Source organism: Macrosteles quadrilineatus, unplaced genomic scaffold (assembly GCF_028750875.1).
Source record: "Macrosteles quadrilineatus isolate MER2022 unplaced genomic scaffold, UCM_ALF_1.0 Scaffold_7__1_contigs__length_78375512, whole genome shotgun sequence".
NCBI classification, from domain to species: Eukaryota; Metazoa; Arthropoda; class Insecta; order Hemiptera; family Cicadellidae; genus Macrosteles; species Macrosteles quadrilineatus.
The window spans coordinates 70818967-70836488 of record NW_026542600.1 but is presented as its reverse complement, the minus strand read 5'-3'; the positions used below and the strand labels follow the sequence as shown (position 1 = coordinate 70836488).

Genomic DNA, 17522 nt, shown 5'->3' with positions numbered 1-17522 from the left:
TGTTATATAAGGCATTTTATATACAGTCTTATGATTTCTGATATAATACAGCTTATACATACTATAAAGCTTAATTTTCATAACCAATGAATTGTTTTACTGTTTTAATTCATTTTTATTACTTTATTCGCACTATCATAGAATATTTTGATACTATTAAACTAAAAGTTAACCGACAATATTTTTAATTATTTTAAAATCAAGTAAACTAATTTAATAAAGGTTTGCTAACTAAATTTTATATTTATGTGAGGAAATGCAACTTATTCATTACCTCGAGGTAATATATTTTTGTAATAATATTTCATCTTAAAAGTCTCGTATTCAGTCAGTGGTCAGGTTAAACAGTGAAAGTGAACATTTATCAATCATTACAGTATAAGTCAAGCTCCCACTCATACCAGAATACCACTGGTATTTACTACTAAGCAATGGCAGTCAGGCAAGGTCTCGTGAAACGCCAACTGTCCCTCTGTTTTGTAAGGATATATATACATAAAAAAATAAAAAAGTTCTCTTATGTTTAGTATTTATCACATCATACGGCACTATTATCAAAAGAATTTCTGCCAAGCACTTATACAGACGGATTCACACACAACTAACCCGTCCCATTAAAAAATTATCTCTTAAGTAATTTACTAACTAGTTTACATTAGATATATTTTTTATGTTCGATGAAAATTAGAAAACTTAAAAGGATAACAAATTTCAACAGAATTTTTGTCTCAATGACTCAAAATATAAATGTACCAACTCAAAAAGTAGACCTGAGGACCAAAATATTTAAAGTTAAAACAATGGGCCGATGTAGATAAAAAGTAATGTAAGTGCCTTAGAGGCGAAACCCCTCCGATTACTCACCCGACATTAATTATTAAAACACAACGAGTTTAAAAAGTATCATTTAAAAAATCGAATGAATAATTATTTTGAAAATCCGTGTCGATATCAAACTATTCTAGATGATCTGAACTGTTTGTAGTGGGAGACACTAATGAGCTGAGGTAATACTTCGAACCAGTTTAACAAATGTAACAACATCACAGATATTTCCAAATATACCCACCTATCATACGCGCACACGCGTATCCAACAACAACTGCGAGAACACTTTTGTTCGGTTTCCGTTAAATACCAAAATATCAACAATAGTATATCTCAACAAACAAAGTTCGATAGGTAAATATATCGTAACAATCATTAAACTTTCTTTTCAAATAAGGTAATATTTACAAAATTATAAAACAAGACACCCAGCGACCGAACACTCGGAAGAACGTTCCCGCGAGTTTTGATTCACCGGAAATCACCAAACTGCCTCCTCGCCTTGTCGGTGCAAAAATCATAAAATAACAACATTCAATAAACTATACTGGAAGGAAAATTAGCTCAGCTCTGTCCCTAGTTATAACAGAACTATATACTAATATTTTACAAAATGTCTAGTTTAGCTATCACATAACCTTAAAGGGTTTGTGATTCCTAGTTTCTCTTGTTTTTAAAACAAGATGTGTTAGTAAGAACCCATTCCCGACATCCATTCAAATATTACTACAATAAGAATAACGATTAAATTATAGCTAATATAAAAAACTTAATTTTAGCGTTGTCATGGTGTTTAAAAACACTCGTTGCACTGCTTTTTAAGTCATTGAATAACATTTTCTGTCGTCCAGTCTATTAACACACATCTAATGCTGTTGATAAACACAGTCCAGTGCTTGCAGGATCAGTTGGGAATGACTGCTAAGCATGCTGCTCATCATCTGACTATCGATGATACACCTGCAAAGACACAAACACTTAAACTGTAACATCTCTATTCTAACCATTTTTTCAGCAAAGTATGAGAGATGTTCCTATTAAGGTCTCCATCAAGCTACCTTTGTGGCTAAGTGAGCTATTTAAAATCTGAGACCAAGGTCCTGTTCCTTACTTGATCCACTATTACTCTAGTTGGTTCTAACTGCTATGACACGATTAGTGTTCAAAATAGTAAAAAAAAAATAGTCTTAAAGAATTTTGTGAAAGATAATTATACTCCCACAAGTATAATGTTCTGTTATTACCAGTTGATGGACATGAATGGACTGAATGGTGTAAAGTGTTTGGACAAAGAAAATGTGCATAAGGGGTGGAGGGAGTACAGTTGGATTTTTTTTAGCTAGACATGGTTTAGGTGTGGTGGAATATCTTTGAAGGTGAACCTATTTGGCTGAAGTGTGATCATGTGTTCATACGTGTCGAATTTTGAGGTTAAATCAAAACAAACAAACAAACACTGGCATGTTGTCAATTAGGCATTTAGGGTATTAGGCCATGTTGTATTACTTACGAATGAATGCTCATTTAAGATCAAACGAATTAATTTAGTATATTTCATTGTTTGATTTATTTTAAAACATTCAGTATTTAGGCTACTGCATTTTATAAATCATACTCGAATCTTGCTTCCTTGGCCTATCGTATAACGTTATCATGTTTGTACGGTGAACTTATCTGATTGCATTAATGAATTATCAGCAATACAATTAGCTGTTAATTATAATTAAAATTGGTCAAAACGTTACTCTAAAGAGGTTTATCTTGTCATCTCGAGAGTATTTTAATTCTGGTACCTAACTTGAAACCCAAAAGGCGGGTCTATATTTATGTGTTAAGAGATTTCCAAACAAAACGTCCCAATCACAACACCTACATTATTCTATTAATATAATGATCGACATTAATTTTGCAAGAAGATTCAATATTTCAATATTTGCTCATATAACATATAATTAATTATTTTCAAAGCAACCATTACTTATAATTTGGAGAAAATATTTAAATAACAACTTACTAGTTGATTTGGAATTAGGAATCAGGTCTCTATTTCACAGTAAATATTCTCTACATAGCTAAGTACTTTTATAAAAGTAGGCTAGAGTAAGTTTAAAGTATATTAAACTATTGTCAATTCCAAGAATATGCCAGTTTGTTTGTTTTGATTTAACTTCAAAATTTGACACGTATGAACACATGATCGTACTACAGCCAAATAGGTTCATCTTCAAAGATATTCCACCACACCTTAAACGCTTCTAGCTAAAAAAATCCAACTGTACAGTGGTGGTCTTAAACGTTTGCACAATGTTTTCTATGGTGTTGTTCATCAGTCTCATTAACCATTCAAGGAAGTTTGCATGCAGATACTGGTGGGACTAAATGAGAAAGAATATCTTACTGGAAGAGGACGTCTCTATAAGACTACAAGGACTATGGTCAGCCATGGAAGTCTGAAACATGCCAAACTGCTAGCAAAGATTCCTCAAATTCAATCAGTGGAGACTGATGAACACACTGCCATCACACTGCCCATGGTGCAAATATGTACAGGTTTCTACGCACTCCCTAAGCCATTAAAGCAAATTTTCTACGTTGAACCACTTTTCTGCACACACGTCTGTCAACTGGCAACAGTAATCACAAGAAATTTACCTCCTTCCTAAAGAAACCTTACCACAAAACACGATTCTTACTTGCAATGAGCATCAATCACAAAGTTTTTCAATACTATGACCAGATTAACTGCCCCATTGGGGTGGGTTGGAAGCGGCTAGAAGGAGTAAGGAACACGATCTTGATCTCATACACAATATTTTGTCCCCAGAGGGTGTAGAAAAAGACATTGTCAAGTGCTGCTTGGACGAAATATTGTGTGTTTTATGTGTCTTCAATGTATTCAATGGCCTACCTGTATTTCTTCTAAGGTAAAATAGCTGATATCCTCCTTTGATCTACAATTCAAAATCCTGACATAGAGCTATTCCTAGAACAAAACTAACAATATTGGTTGGTTTACTTACGTTGCTCAGCTATCCACCGAGAAGAGTTCTTTGTGCAGTGCTGGGAATTCCAGATGAGGCGTCGATCTTTTGAATTTTGCAAGCGCTTCCATATGTAACATACTGAGTTCTCTGTGGGAAAATGAGATTATTATGATGGTGTGATGTACAAAGTTATTTATTTGATAGGACAAACTTGGGAAGATACTTAAAGTTGAGTTACAATTTAAAAAAAAATAAGCTTTTAAACATAGCTACATAGATCTCAAATCTATTGAGATTGTTATTTTATTTATAAATACTGTATAGAAGTTTCAGTAACTTAATCTCAGTTTTCTTATGAACTTTCTATAAGTTGACCATCTATTTTTCTTTATCAGTATATCTAAAAACACAGCAGAACAGTTTTTTCAGCATCATCAAGTAAAGCTAAAATTAGATGTTTTGGAAAATATTTTGGCCTTCCATCAATAGTTCTGCATTGTACCTATACACAATTTATCTTCTTGGAACCCTCGCTAACCGAAGTAAAGGTGGCAAGGCCATTTTGATCATCTGTCTTTTTTGTTAATCAATGGTTGGAATTTAAAGTCTATTTCAGTTCAAGATATACTACACTTGTGTTTACATTATTTTTAAATTACTGTCATTTGGAAATCTACAACCATGTACCCAAAATCTATTCCTTAAAATAATCACTAATGGTTTTCTGGACTTAATATTTATATCAGTTTTGGGTCTTCAAAACTTTATTAAATTCCGTTAGCTAAGCTAGGCCAACTATCGGCCACGGCGGACACTTTCCGTTGCCAAGCTAAATTTTATTATGGTTTTGATAAACCCGGGTTTCAGTGAAACTTGTATGCTGTTGAAAGGAGCTTTACTGTACTAATAACTGTTAAAGTCTTATCCTTGTATAAATTTAAATTATTTTTAATGATTTGTTAAATTAACTGACCTAACAAGTATCGGTGAAATTTTAACAGCTACAAAACATGCACAAGAGTTAGATTTCCTTACCTAAGCGTAGGTATTTTGTTGAGAAGAGAATCACACACAGTAACGTCCCCTTTGATGGGCATCGTATGGTTGCGCTCAAGTTCCATCCGTAAAGCTCGTAAACAGGCCTGACCCAGTCTTGCTATTTCACCCAGGCCTTTTAGACCCGGCCGATCTGCAAAAACATTACTGGTTAAGCTCTCTTACTTTTTATATCCCTAAAAAAATAGGGTTTTTAAGCTGGACTTCTTACAATGGTGTCTGCGCTGGGCAGGTATAACATGGTGACATTCTGTTGGAAAAGAAAATGGCTGAAAAGTTTAAAAAGGTGGCCTCAGTTTCGTCCCTCAGTCATGTGATTGGCTCCAGGAGGAGCAGCAGAGGAGAAAGGAAAGACTTAAGTATCACAGGGTAAGCATGCAAACTCACTCTCTTCTCTCTGTGTCAGCCAGTTTCCTGATAGAGGAAATTTAAGATTGATCATAGGTCATGGTTACCTGAAGAAGCACCTAGCACAGAGAAGTAAGGTATAGAGGATATATTAAATGGTACACTTAAGTGGTGTCTAGCACTAGTCTGGTGTCTAGCACTAGTCTAGTGTGCAGGGTCTACCACCACCCCCTCGTTCTCATGTACATTACTACAATGCTCTTGGTTGAGGAAGGCCCTGTGCCCTGTCCAATAGGAATTTCCGCACTGTACTCCCCATTTAAGTTCTTCCTTGCTTGCCACAAGTATATTTCCAGTAAAACATACCAGAGCCTAAAGTGCACAGTTTCATAGGCGTGTTTCCTCTGTACCTTGGGGAGCAACCAAGAAGGTTTGAAATTAGAAGAGACTGCAGATAATTTATTTTATAACAACATGGATCTGAATGAGGTTAAGGAAAGCACTCTTGAAACCATGGCAAGGTGTAAGGGTTGAATTTTTAAACCTCAAAGTCATAAGAGAATGGTTTATAGTTGAGGTTCATCTAAAGCAGTCCGACCGAAAGAGAGATTTTGAGGTTAAGTATGGCGAGGCAAGGCCCAATATCTTTGGGGAAACAAAATCAACACTTCCCTCTCAAAGGAGCGGATGTCTCAGGAAGAGCTCATAGAAATGATGCTGCAGTTCATTAATTGACTAAAGTTTGACGGGGTATGAGGCAAAAAATAAGTGTTAAAAAATTAAAAGACAACTGTGGCTGATACCCTCAGGAAAAAGGTTCATCCCAACTCAATCAATCACTGAACAGCACAAACAATAAATCTAAAATATAATTTAGAAATTTGATATCGGGATGCAGACAGCTCTAAAAAAGCAACTGATGAAATCAAGAGGCCGAGCAATTACGTCAAAACTGATTTACTAACCTGGTGAGAGCAGAACACACGCAGAATACAAGGCAAGTTCTGTCTCAGTCAGCTTCAGCTCGGCCACTCCCCTCGCAACTTCAAACGCCAGAGCCACAAGTTTCTGCTCGTTGGGATCGTTGGTGTAGAACGCCTCTTGTGGCAGCAGCGTGTCCGTGTACAGCACACAGTTTTGGCTAAGTTCGTAGTAACGACTCATTCTGAGAATCGCTAATTCAAAGCTCCCTGTAAATCCAAACAGGTTATTGTTTTATACACTTCATACTTAAAATACCACCATAACCACATCTGTTGAATTTTATAGTACAGTACATCCAGCAACCTTAGATTTTGAGGTCAAAGGGTAATTTAATGCTAACCTATACAATACCAATTTCACCTTGGTGTATCAATGGCTTTGGGGAGACAAATATCTTATATAATTTCACATAAATGTACAAGTTGTTACGCAGAGTGCATTTATTGGACATAAATCCGTTCTTGTTTTACAAGCCAATATTTATGATATTATTATTTTCTTTTTTCAGAACTTTCACATTAATGTAGTATTTTTGTTTGATGTAAATACATGTTTAAAACTTCATTCATAATTATTTCCTACACTCCTAACACTTTGTCTTGGGAGATGGCTAAAACCAATAGTTTTAGTTTTACCGTCAATATAAAACTGTCTTCATCTTTAGAGGCATCACAAGTGTTTCCAATTAAATCGTTAAATATATAGAGTTACCGTATAAATTTAAATAAATTGAAGAGTCTTAACTAGATCAAACATTTAGTAACATGTAAAAATTAATAATTCACACAAAATCTCATTGGTAACGAAACTACCATTTTCAAAATCAAATACCTAAAGCATAATAAGTATATTTCCATACGGTATTATTATGTAGCTGATATTAGAATATGGTTGGTAACAGTTTAAAGTGGAACAATTTCTATCCAACTACTGAAAAAATGTGAAACCAAATATAAAGCTACATTGTTTTTTTTTCTGAACCTGAAAAAATTATTCTGCAATAAATATTGGCTTATTTATTTATTCGATTTTAAATAGGCAACAAAAACATTGGCTGAAGATGTTTTAGATTCAATGTTGGTAACTGATACTGAAAACTAAACGACAATAGTAATTTCATGCATTTAAGAATGGAGAAAATCCAAAAGATGTTAAGTAACAAGTGCCATACCTGCTTTCAAAAGAACGATTTGATCGTCTTGTGTTAGTTTCATGAAACCAGGAACCATCTTAGCAAACTCAATGATTTGCTGTATGACTGTCGTCAGTTTTTGTGCACACTCCAACCACAGTTGTTCATGTGACTGTAAAAAAACAAACATTTTCATTAATTTTAAAGTAAATAAAGAAGTAATTTTCCAAAATATTTTAAGGTGTTCGGTAGGGATGGGCGGGATTGTATATTTATTTTGACACGGAACAGGTAGGATTTTTATTTTCTTCTTGATTTTTGGTATGATGTTTTTCTTCTAGTGCAACAAGGGTTCATACTTTTAATTTGTTTGCAAAATTGTTTGAAAATTGCAATAATGAGAAACAAAATAAATTTTTAGTCTTTATTCCACTGTTCTGTGGTAAAGAAAGGTTGACTTTAATCGGCGATCACAACACCTTTGCTGTTTCTCCTGCGATCACAGGGAAATCAGTATCGTCACCCGCCATAGCATCGAAATATTGAACACGCAAGGACATTATCATCGTTAACCGCCATAATGGTGAAATACTCAATAACTCTTATGGAAATTCTCCCGCAACACCGAAAATACATCACAGAGAAGTCGAGTACAGAGGGAACTTGTTTATTGACGACGGAGCGCTTTCAGCTCTGGTATGTGTGCTGGATATACACTGGTGACGTGAGCCTGAGCAGTGAGCACTGAGTGGAAATTCCTATCGCACAGAGCACAAGGTCTTCCTTCACCGTGAGCGCTGTAGTACATGAGGGATGTGGGGGGGGGGGGGGGGCGGTGTTGGTTTCGGCCCTAGACACCAGCACTAGTGCTAGACACCACTTAAGTTTACCATTGAATTTTTTATCTGTACCTTACTTCTCTGTCAAAAAATCTTGATAACTTCCTATCGGGTAAAGATTTAGTTGTGTAAATGTAGTAATGTATGTTATTATTAAGTGTAAATGTACAGTTTTCTAGTAGAAGACAGTGAAAAAGAGATTCTTACCATATCTTTGTAGTACATTACTTTGGAGAGGTCTTGAGGCTTACGGAACATAGTGTGAATGTGTTCTATTGAGTAGAGACATGTTCTGGCGTGAGCATCTGCTATAGTCTTGCTTAGTAACTCTGTAATCTGTGCAGGATCTGAAAAAAGTCAAATTCAAATGATATATTAAAATTAAAATATTTTTATTACTATCATTTACAAAACTTGTTAGCAATGTCCAATTGATTCAAAAGTAACAAACAAATGTTACAATACTTTTCTTCTTTTTTTAAAGTAGACTACAAAAAATATATGGGTAGTTACTTGTTCTAAGGCGGCTTTTAGAAGGCACATATTTCAAAACAGAGCAAGACTTAACTATCTCTAAATGCATTAAAAAGAAATAGAATAGAAATTGCCATATAACAAAAAAAAATTTCAGTTCGTGGACCGTAGGTTTTTTTTTTGTATGGCAGTGCAGAGTCAACCTGACAGCAAAAAATCAGAGAAGTCAGCACATGCATTTTCATTAAGCAGAGTAAATAAAATTGCTTGAAAAGCTCACTTCAACCCTTCCCTGAAAACTATATGTACTACTATTAATAGTACTATAGTATGTACTATATGTAACTATTCTTCCCTGAAAATATTATAAAAATATTGAATAATGATGTTATCTTGACCATAGTTTAGGGGCATTACTAATACGGGGGGACCTTTATAATACGCATTACTAAACTGAAAATGAATAGGCCTATTAGGTTTATTGTTTCAAAATATCTTCTGTAAATTTATTAAGCGAGATTTAAAAGCATATGTTCATATCGGACAGTGATAAGCACTTAATGAATTCTAAAAGTATATAAACTCGATTAGACATAAAAAAGCATTGCGGAGCCATGCAGAAGAAGTTTATAGTTTCAACATGCAATAATATTGAACCAATAAAATCAAGAAACCATATATCATATTTTAAAAATGTATCTTGGTAGGTATAAGTGTAGGGAAATAACACCATTCAAAGTTTTTTAATTTGAAAAAAGTAATAATTTTGAAGTACAATAATTGTCACTCTTGTAATCCACCAGTTTTCCTATTCCTATAGTAGGAATTATAGAGTTGAATCAATGCCTCGTATAATTAGCTTGAGGCAAAACTCATACTTGTCTACAATAATTCTTCAACAGAAGTAAGATTTATTTTTATCAGGGCATTGAATGCATATTGATGCAATTTTTACTTCCCACAGAAATGATAAAGAACTGTTTCTAATCAAGTATAATATTTCAAAGTTCCTTAGTCAGCTAAATAAAGGAACAGTAGAGTCTCAATTATCTAATCTTTGGTTATCTAACCTTCCATTTTATTTGATCCTCCAGGTGCTGATCAAGAAGTCGTGTGTTATTTTGTGTGGTATTACTGTACACTGCAGTGGGTATACCAAAACAACCAGTTTGTAGCAGTTAATTGTTGATACTCAAACATATTTGTCTGGTTTTTGGCACCTACACTTGACAGTACTTTATGATAGGCAACAAGTTTAACATGGGGATGGATTGTCTACTTGTATCAGTAGTCAAAGATCCCATTTAAAACAAACTAAAAGCCTCAAATAGGGGTGACAATGGTGAACATTTATTAGATTTCAAACACGACCTTGCTGCGGTCGGATAACAAATAATTGAGACTCTACTTTAAGGAGTTTGTATTTTGTCTAACAGAGGAAAAACACTCAATTTCCATGAATAAACAATGCAAATCTTACGAGGTAAAGACGATTCTTCCATCTGACGAGATGTGGTGCTATCTACAAAGGTGACGAGCGGGGAAGCGGGTTCACCTTGTCCCGACTCTGCTTCCAGTTTGACTGTCCCTACAGCCCCCCGCGGTGCCATGTGCCCCGGCCCCGTCGTCACACATTTACCACCACCTTAGATAGAGTGCACCCAACGATTAGTAAGCAACTAGTAGCTAACAGGCTGCCAACCCAACTAAATTGGCTGTTTAAACTTAAAACTGTCATATCTACAAACACTTATTGACTGTATGAGTGAGCATTTTGGCGAGTTAAATGTTTCAAAAATGAATTGAGTTTAGTTGAATTCTTTGTATGGCTTATCCAAATTGTGCAAATATGCGGGTTGTCCATACATTAAGGTCTCCAACCATCTCCAGTAGTGTTCAAGAGAGCTACTTCGATTCAGACAACAGTGCCTTGTTTTTTACTTTCCTCGCTACTGCTCCTCCCTTTCCTAAATACATGAGACAGTATTTCATTGTAGTATCCAATAAACTGTCCAGTCCCCATCCTTATAGCCCCTGTCACACGGAGCTTGTTTCAGCAGCTAGTTCTCCAGCACGCTAGAAGTCCTGTCAGACGAACCTGGAGAACTAGCGCTACAACTTACAAGTCTGGTGATGTAAATGGGCCATTGGGACCGTGTGTGTGTAGTTACCAAAAATAATGTCGTATGTTGGTTTTAGAAGCTATGTTCTGTCTATGATCAGCCATCATAAAAATAAAAGAGTGCAAGGAAAAAAAATAATTTGTATATATAAACACTATTATTTATATCTACTACGGGCATGTAAATTAGCAAATTAAAATCGAATAAGTTGTGGTATGCCGATAACAAAAGTTATTTTATCTATTATCAACACAAAAAAACACATTCATTTAGTTAATATAGGTGAGATGTAGCACTCGTAACTACGAGAAAATTATGGCAAAGCATGAAAAACATGAAGTTTTAAATTTGTTCTTGATTAGTTCAAATGCATTAAATTCACTTTTCTTATTGCGAGAACTAGCTGTCAGACGGAGTTGGAATGGCGCTAGAGATAACAGCTGGATGGTCAAATGACTTGCTAGTGACTCTTCAAGCGCTTGTAATATTAAACTGTTTAAACCCTCCAGCGGCTAGAGATACCAGCTCATGCGAGTGTTTCTAGCAGCTGGAGAATCAGTCACACGGTTTTATGCTGGTTCTAGCTGCTAGTTACTAGCGGTGAAAAAACCAGCTCTGTGTGACAGGGGCTTATGAGACAATCGTTTCATCGGTATCCAATAAAAATGTGAGGATAAATCATAGCTCCCGGCAATTATTTATTGCATTGAGTGGCTAGAATAGTAATGAGGAAAATAAAGAACACTGTGCTGGATGGTGTCAGATTTGAACTAGCTGATTGGAGGAAACTGAAGCTGGTTGAGATCTTATTGTTTGGACGAACCATTAGCGTATTTGCACAATTCCGATAAGTTGTACAACGAATTGAACGACTATTAGACTCAATTTAGTTTTGAAACATCTAACTCACGGAAGATCAATTGAAATTAAAAAACACATTACTATTTTTTAATACAATGAAAGTTGATCAATAAAAGTCTCAAACGTTTAATATTTAATGTTAAATTTTTATTTAAGTTATTTCGATAGCTTAACTGGTAAGTAAGATTAAATTAAGCCTTATTAAGTATATTAAACCTTGGAAAACTTTATCCCCCAAACACAATAATTGTAATTAGATTGTTTACATACTAATATAACTTAAAACCACTTTAATATAAAGGAAGGCAGCCCATTTACCAGATAAAACATTTTATTTCAGCCAACAATGTTAGAATAACAGCATGTATAGATTTATCAGAGCCATGGCCCCATAAATCTTTTGGTTCACTTCACCAACCAAAACCACTCAGGTACTATAAAAGCTGTCATGCAAACAGGTATATTTATAAATATACAACTCCTGCTAGCATTCGTCAACATAAACTTTAGAATAGTACAAAACTATAATTAGTGAGGATTATTCAAAACTAAGGACAAAATGTTTTTAGGGGTTTTCATCGATAAATAAATAAAAAATATAATGTAAAATATGGAAGAGGAGATTTTGCCCTTCAAGGAGGTCAATGTGAAATTTTGCATCAATGAACTATCCAAAACATCACTCAAAAAATTTCAAATTGGTTTAAAGTTGAAAGAGCGCAACCAATTAACTCCCAGTGTATAAAATAATTTATATCATAGATTGCACATAGGTCATGTTTTGAAGACCGCTGTTGGGACAGCAGGCTTACCTGAATGGTAAATAGTTCATCCTGACACAAGTTGTCATACATTGTGTGGAGACTCCTCTATAGTATGTTTGTTTAAAGTGATAAGTGATACAATATACTCAAATATTTGAAGACTACAATGTTTCTGACAGATTGAAGATTTAATTTGGGTAAGAGTTATTGTATTCTTTGAGTCTGGTTTGACCCTTTCCCACTCAAGTATACCCAGTAACTTTTAGGTTGATGTCTTCTCTTCAACTTCTGATAAATTTTAAATTATTACAACCAAATAGAAAGATCCATTTGTGAGGTACTGCTTTTCCTCTTTTTTAAGGTCCTAATTAAAAATCAAAACATCTGTGGTTTTCAGGATAACACCTCTAACATTAAAATCTTTGAAAACCACTGGTTAATTTGAAAAGTTACAGTTCTATAATTACTTGCAACAGGAAAACACTAACTTGGGGTTTCACTGTAAAAATCTGTAAGCATAAAATTTACGAGACAAAGTTTATTGGTGTTTAAAAAAATCTACTATACTACATAATATTCTGTTTATAGACCCATATATTACTGGGAAAAATGTGTTATGTACCAAAGAGAAAATGTTATCACTAAGACAGATCAATTGAAATATCCTCACAAGATTCCTAAATTAAAGACCTAATATTTATTTCATGTTTAGAAGGAGTTTTTACAGTTATCCACACTATGTATTAGAAGACCTTCCTTGCTCTCAGCGCTCTTAAACACAATTGATATCTCAAATAATTTGCTAGTTTACTTCACGCCTAACCTAGTTATAATAGCGACTGCATACAAAGCTATGTAAAAAACCGAGATAGCAGTTGCTAATTCCATCTATCAATGTAACTCTCAGGCTCCACTCTGAACGAATACACTCACGGGAAGACAGCTAAATAGCAGTGAGCTAACATAGAGGCTATCAGTGCGTTTTGGCTCTAGTGTGATCCCTAAGGGTTCAATTTTCTTCAAGGGCGCTACAGACTATCCACCGTTCTTTTACTTGTAAATCTCAACTTTCTAGAAGTTTTAGTACCTCGTTACTTTTCATCTCAAATGTCTGTCAAATAGTAGTTGACGGTCAATTAAGTTGATTTACCTGTGGGGATGGTCGTGCCCATTATGCTGGACGTATCTACGGTGTGCATCGTATCAGGGTAGTACGTCGTACTGTCCACTCCACAAGGGTCGGTACTGATGTCTTGATATTGTATCTGACCACCTCCGTGTCCCTCGTAGATCCCGTACGTGCCGGGGCTGTAGACTCCTCCCCCTCCAGCATACCTGCGACATCACACATGTGCTACACTCGCTATCTTGGATCTTCTTAACACTGAGAATATTTATATTGGTCCTCTCACACACCAGAGGTTTGCTATTAATAGACATTGTGTACAAAATATTTGTTAATAGTCAAACCTTGCAATCAAAATAAAATGCTGGAGTCGTGTGAAACCCCCAAAATGAAATTGGCCCTAAAAATGTTATTGAGTTCAGTTAATCGCAGAATATTCAGAGGAAATCCAATTTATAGAAGTAGTTGAACCGGTCTGAGGAACGTTTAGGGGGGTCTGTCATGAGGAAAGCAAAGTAAAAGGAAGAAGTCAACAAAACAAAGCATAAAATTGTAAATGATAAAATGAATGGTAAGATTTACAGCAGGAGATCCTTTCGATTTGAGTTTTCCCTCTCTGAAAGCGGAGGTAGCAAGGAATCTTGCATGAACCTGCAAGAAAGAGAAAATGAACAATGATTCTCGATTAATAGTTACAGCACTTTGAACATTTTTCCTGAATGATATACAATCCCCATTCATTGTGAAATTCCAAACTGGATGTTTTATTCGTAAAATATACGAAACAAGATTTAACTAATGAGGTATAAAATTATAACTGAGGAAAGGTTTTTAACTATCTGGACAGTCAAATTAATTGTATTTTGTTTTTTAATTGATTGTTTTTAAATACAAGTATTAGCATGGGCCAGATATATGTATTTTTTTAATCCATGTTTTGCCTCCTGGATTGATAGAGTACCTACTAATAATAGGTTAAATACCTTTTTACGTCTTCAATCCTAGTTATCTTTTACTGATGACAATAGTTTCGGGGCAATCAGCCCCATTGTCAAATCTTCTGTCTTGTTAATTACTGTTAAAAACATTGATCGTTGCATTCCACATGTAGTGCATACACACACTGTCACACGAAACATTTATATTCACACGAAACAATTTAACTTGTAAATGTTTTGTTTTAATTGACAAAAAGAAGGCTCTTAAGGTAAATGATGCCCATATACAACCAGAAAAGTTTTTAGCTGCAAACAAAGAAAACCAGACAGATCTTAATCAAATGAATAAAATTATAGAAAAACAAGAAGAACTTTACACTAAGATTAATGAGTTTGAAAAACAATTAGAGATGGCAAGATCATATCGACAAAAACAATATTCAAAAGCACAATTCTACCTCACATCTTGGTGTAGTGATCGACTATGGTCTTAATTGGCGAGAACATATGGACTCACTCTGTCAAAGACTAAAAAGCACCGTCTTTGCTATCAGGAGGATTGTAGCAATAGGTACCCCAGAGGCTGTGACGGTTGCATTCCATGCGCTATTCGAGAGCAGTATGACATATGGAATGGTTCTTTGGGGCGGCTCTTCAGTCAGCAATCTTGAAAGGGTATTCATTCTACAAAAGGAAGCTCTTTGAACCATGGACTACAAATGAGAGATAGCTGCAGAAGAGTTTTTCCGGAGAAGAAAATCTTGACAGTGGTGTCGATGTTTGTTTACGAAACCGTACTGCTGTCAATGAGGAAAGGTCTTCCGAAAAAGTGCAATGTTCATAGACACAACTCAAGGTTTGCTAAGAACTATAACCTACCCTATCACCGCAAAAAACTTTTTGAGAGAAAACCCTCATACATGGGAGCAAAGTTTTATAACACACTGCCAGAGGAGCTCAAGAATTACTACGAAGCTAAAAAAATGAAGCCCCATTTGAAAACGTGGTTGTCTTCCCGGCCTTTTATACACTGTCGAGGAATTTTTAAATTGGAAATACTTTGATTTTAATGACTTTTAACTGTTACAATGATTGCTTTGTTATTGTACTGAAATCTATTTGTTTTGATTGTTGACGCCATTTCAAATCTTGATGATTTTGTAATAAAGTTGACCGATGCATGTTAGCCGATAACAATGCTTTTAACAGTAATTAATAAGACAGAAGATTTAACAATGGGGCTGATTGTCCCGAAACAATAGTCATCAGAAAAAGACGCCTAGGATTGAAGTCGTAAAAAAGTGTTCAATCTATTATTAGTACAGATATGTTTGTTTAAATGTAGAATATATTGAAATACTTATTTCATACATTTAACTACAGTTGTTTATAAGATAATCACCAGGAGCATTTCATGTCTAACATTAAAAAAACTTAAGTCATGCTAAACAGACTGTGAAGAGTGTTTGAACAAGGTTTTAGACAAAAAAAATTTGTTCGCTTCCCATAATTGCCTGGTGGATTATATACTCCAGTCATTGAATGATGGCAGTAAAAATATGGATTTTCATCCGACAAGCCAGGAGAGTTACCAATATTAGGCCAAGTTCACCAATATTATATTCAGGCAAAAAGTGCCAAAACATCCAAAATCCAGACATCCAGAACCAAAATAATTTCAATCTGGACATCTAGGGCTGAGTTTAAAACCTTAAGATACATTGCGTATGGCTTGTTTGACGTACCCAGCGCTGGGGAAGAGGTGGAGGTTGTCTGTAGATGAAGGCGTTTGCTGTCCATCTCCGTAGCTGGTTATCCCTGTAGTGTCGGGAATCTCAACCTGCTGCGCACGTTGTTGTGCCGCCCTGTGATATCGAACCTCATCCTCGACCTTCTCACGTTGCTTCTTTGACATCCGCCCAAACTTGACAGCTGTAATAAAAGTTTTAAAAATAAATTATGAATAAAGACCAAAGACAAAGCAAGAAATGTTTTGAGTTTTTTGGTTTGAACCTTATACCATTGACAACAATGATTCTTGGTGAATTTCTCATAAGTGGGTTTATGAAGACACCTTCATATTTATGAGAGCATTTCCTACCCTCATAGGCTTCAAAACAACAAAAGTAACAAACACATTAATCCGGTAAGAGTAAAAGAACCCACTCTTCCGTCAACTTCCATTTGAGTCTTCCACCATTTATTGGTGAGCCTCTTCCGCCCAACTCTAGCATAGTGAGTTCCACACCGGAGTTGATCAACAAGGGTTTTAGAACCTTAATCTAGATATTAAGATGAGTTTCCGACCATTATTATAGAGTTGACCAAGAGGGGTTTCAGATTGATGAAGAAGGGGTTCAGACCCTCAATCAACTCTAAAAACCATGCCGCAGCAAACCTACAGACTAAGGGAATTTCCGTTTACCTGGCTGGATTTCTACTGAAATATTCCCTAAAAATTGTCAGATTTATTTCCTATGTAATTAACATTAATTTTAGTGAGTACCTAGGTTTACTGCTTTTTCCAAATTTGGTTTAAATATATTCATAAACAAGCAAACTACAACAGTTTATTTATTCTCTATAAGAATAACATGGGAATTTTAAATTTAAATTATTTTTTATTACCTCCGTAACCGTTGGGCATACAACAATGCTTCAATATACAAAATTATTTCTTTTTTTAAGCTCTACAAAACGGTTTGGAGAGAAATGATGAAATTTTGTGTTTTTAAGGTCAAAAATGGGAAAAATATATTTTTACCTCCATAAAACCCGCCATAAACCCCTGTTCCCATTGTCCGATTATGCTGGTTCGCAAACTCGTTCGAATAAACGTAGGTTTACACGTTTGTACCAAATTTCATCAAAATCGGATCATTTTTGCTCGAGTTATCGCGCTAATGGACACACACACACTTACATATGAATAGCTTATTCCCTATATGGAAAATTTGCTAATATTCCCTATATGGAAAATTCACTAATATTCCCTATATGGAAAATTCACTAAAAGTATGTTAAGTCAAAACATAGCCCCGGGACCGATTTGCTTTTTTGTTTTG

General features: G+C 35.1%; 1 protein-coding gene across 5 annotated transcripts in view; it reads right to left on the bottom strand.

Annotated features, from left to right (window-relative positions):
* Positions 1-178: 178 nt before the first annotated feature.
* LOC128997930 (probable nuclear hormone receptor HR3) overlaps positions 179-17522 on the bottom strand; it is a 118167-nt gene continuing 100823 nt past the window's right edge. For all 5 annotated transcript variants that reach the window (XM_054423771.1, XM_054423770.1, XM_054423769.1 and 2 more), the window contains 9 exons: positions 16203-16389; positions 13544-13728; positions 10126-10290; positions 8379-8518; positions 7372-7504; positions 6182-6406; positions 4848-5001; positions 3849-3959; positions 179-1788 (listed from right to left, as the gene is read on the bottom strand). In XM_054423771.1, coding sequence (XP_054279746.1) covers positions 3854-3959; positions 4848-5001; positions 6182-6406; positions 7372-7504; positions 8379-8518; positions 10126-10290; positions 13544-13728; positions 16203-16389 — 1295 coding nt within the window. In that variant the 3' untranslated portion in view covers positions 179-1788; positions 3849-3853. The remainder of the gene's footprint in view (positions 1789-3848; positions 3960-4847; positions 5002-6181; positions 6407-7371; positions 7505-8378; positions 8519-10125; positions 10291-13543; positions 13729-16202; positions 16390-17522) is intronic.